The sequence below is a fragment of the Volvox carteri genome (assembly GCF_000143455.1).
Source record: "Volvox carteri f. nagariensis unplaced genomic scaffold VOLCAscaffold_311, whole genome shotgun sequence".
NCBI lineage: Eukaryota > Viridiplantae > Chlorophyta > Chlorophyceae > Chlamydomonadales > Volvocaceae > Volvox > Volvox carteri.
Window position 1 is genome coordinate 11,735 of NW_003307843.1, and position 2,034 is coordinate 13,768.

The following is a 2,034-nucleotide window of genomic DNA, read 5'->3' on the forward strand; positions in this document are numbered from 1 at the left end:
AGGCTGTTCAGCTGCAGCTGCAGCACGGGCTGCAGCTGCAGCCTCCATGTGCTCAGCCTCACTGCTGTCCAGCACCAGCAGTGGCTCAGCCTTCGGCCGAAGGAGTGGAACTGCATACGGGCAGAGTCGCACTCCAGCAATGGGCTTGCGGAGCCAGCTGAAGTGGCCAGCCCCGCTGCGTGCCAGCAGGCGTAGCCAGTGCATATTCTCAATATGCGTCTTCGCCTTCACATGAGCCCGGATGTTGGCAAGCGGGCTCTTCGAACTAGCACTGGGCATCCAGCCTGCGAGTCCATTGAAGAATTTGTGCTTAGCCACATCCTCACTGGGCTCAGGGCCATTTAAGCACACCGCAGGCAGTGCAGGTGGAGGGGGTGACACCTGGTTGCTGCAGTTTTCACCACCAGTGCAGCCTTGCTTCTGTAAACCACTGCCGCTGCTGCTGTGGTGAGCACCGCCACTTCTGCCACCCTTGGCTTTAGCTGCACCACCAACTCGCGTGGTGTCAGCAGTGTTTACGGCCGCCGCCTTAGGCATTGTGGCGGCAATCCCACGCAATGCCCTGTCGCATGCGTCCCAAAGCTTGCCGGTGATGCTCTCTGAAGCAGGCACAAGCTTTGGTGGTGGCTGTGTTGGCCACAAGGCATAGTTGCATGCCATGCAGTACGTGAACCCCGGATGAGGCTGGTTGCCAGGGTACGTTCTGACAGAGCCATCCTGGTTGGAGTCCACAACGATGACAGAGTACGCCTTCTGACACCCTGCTAGGTTGAAGGTTACCACTGTATTCTCCAGCAGTTCGTTGGCAACCAGGTCGTCCTGTAAGCAGTAAACACCAGGGCCATGCATGTCAAAAATCCACATTGATGTTGTAGCAGGGTTCGACACTGACCCTCCTGAAACTTGCGGGCTCCCCTGTACCTCCCAAGTTTTCCTTACGGAGGGGCCCCCGTACCAGGCTCCTGTACCCCCCGTAACCCCTGCAAAACCCTTACGGGGGCACTGTCCTTGGCTGAAACGCTGTGGAAAGTGACGCTTTGCATTTTTTTGCCCTGTAAATCGTTGTTTTCGTTATTTTCTCGTGAACCATTACACTCGGGGACATGGCACACTCAGTTAAAGCCAAGCGCCTTGGCCACCGCGGCCGCCCATCCCTTCTGCTCCTCAACATGATCTTCACCCGATACGTCCGTACTGCTATCTGACATAATACTAAAGAATGGGCTTTCACGGATTCGAACAAGCTGGGCGGCAAGGATGACTTCACTCAGAACGTGCACAGCCGTGACGAAATAGCGGTACTGGTTGTACTTGAAGTGGATGCCCGGAAGCCCAGCCGCCGTTAGCATGAGAAGCATGCTCGGCAGCTTAAGCATGGGAATATGTGCCGTACGGCCTCTTATAAATCCTTAAAATCCTTACGGGGGCCCCCGTAACCGGCCTTCAGCTGGTCCGGGGGCGGCACCGTAGGGGGGCGCTTCATGCCCCAAAATCCTTACGGGGGCCACTGTAAAGTCCTACGGGCCCTTACGGGGATACCGAAAAAAGGCCAAAAACTTAGGGGCCCCGTACGGGGTGTCGAAACCTGTCTTGTAGCCTGGCCAATAACACATGTATGCTGTTGCATCAGGGAGGGGTAGGAAATCCATTATTGAACAATGGGTATTAAGTTTTGGGGCCCCCCTTGGAACAGGAGCAATTGAGTTCCTGGCCAATGATTTTTTTCAACTCGTCAATCATCGGGTGTTTCTGGTGAAGCAGCTGGCTGCATTAATTGCGGCTTCATAGGGTGCAGCAGTACAGTGGCGGTCAGGGTGCGACAGTCCGATCGGGTCCCGACAGGAATGGCACTTGTGCTGAAAATCCCGACAGGCTTTTTAAAATGCTTTCGGGCGGACCCGACGAAAAAGGGAGAAAATTCCAAACGGCCATCGGGAGCTCCCGACGGGGCCCGGAGGGCTCCCGTCGGGGGACCCGACAGGGTTAGGGGCGCTAGGACCGCCCGATCGGGTGCCGTGGGTCGTCGGTGGCCCT

At 56.6% G+C, this 2,034-nt stretch overlaps 1 protein-coding gene across 1 annotated transcript in view; it reads right to left on the minus strand.

Moving 5' to 3' along the window:
* The window catches only part of VOLCADRAFT_108657 (uncharacterized protein), a gene marked incomplete at its 5' end in the record, with an annotated part of 1,807 nt that extends 943 nt beyond the window's left edge, over positions 1 to 864 (minus strand). The window contains one exon of the mRNA XM_002959509.1: positions 63 to 864. Coding sequence (XP_002959555.1) covers positions 63 to 864 — 802 coding nt within the window. The remainder of the gene's footprint in view (positions 1 to 62) is intronic.
* Positions 865 to 2,034: the final 1,170 nt, after the last annotated feature.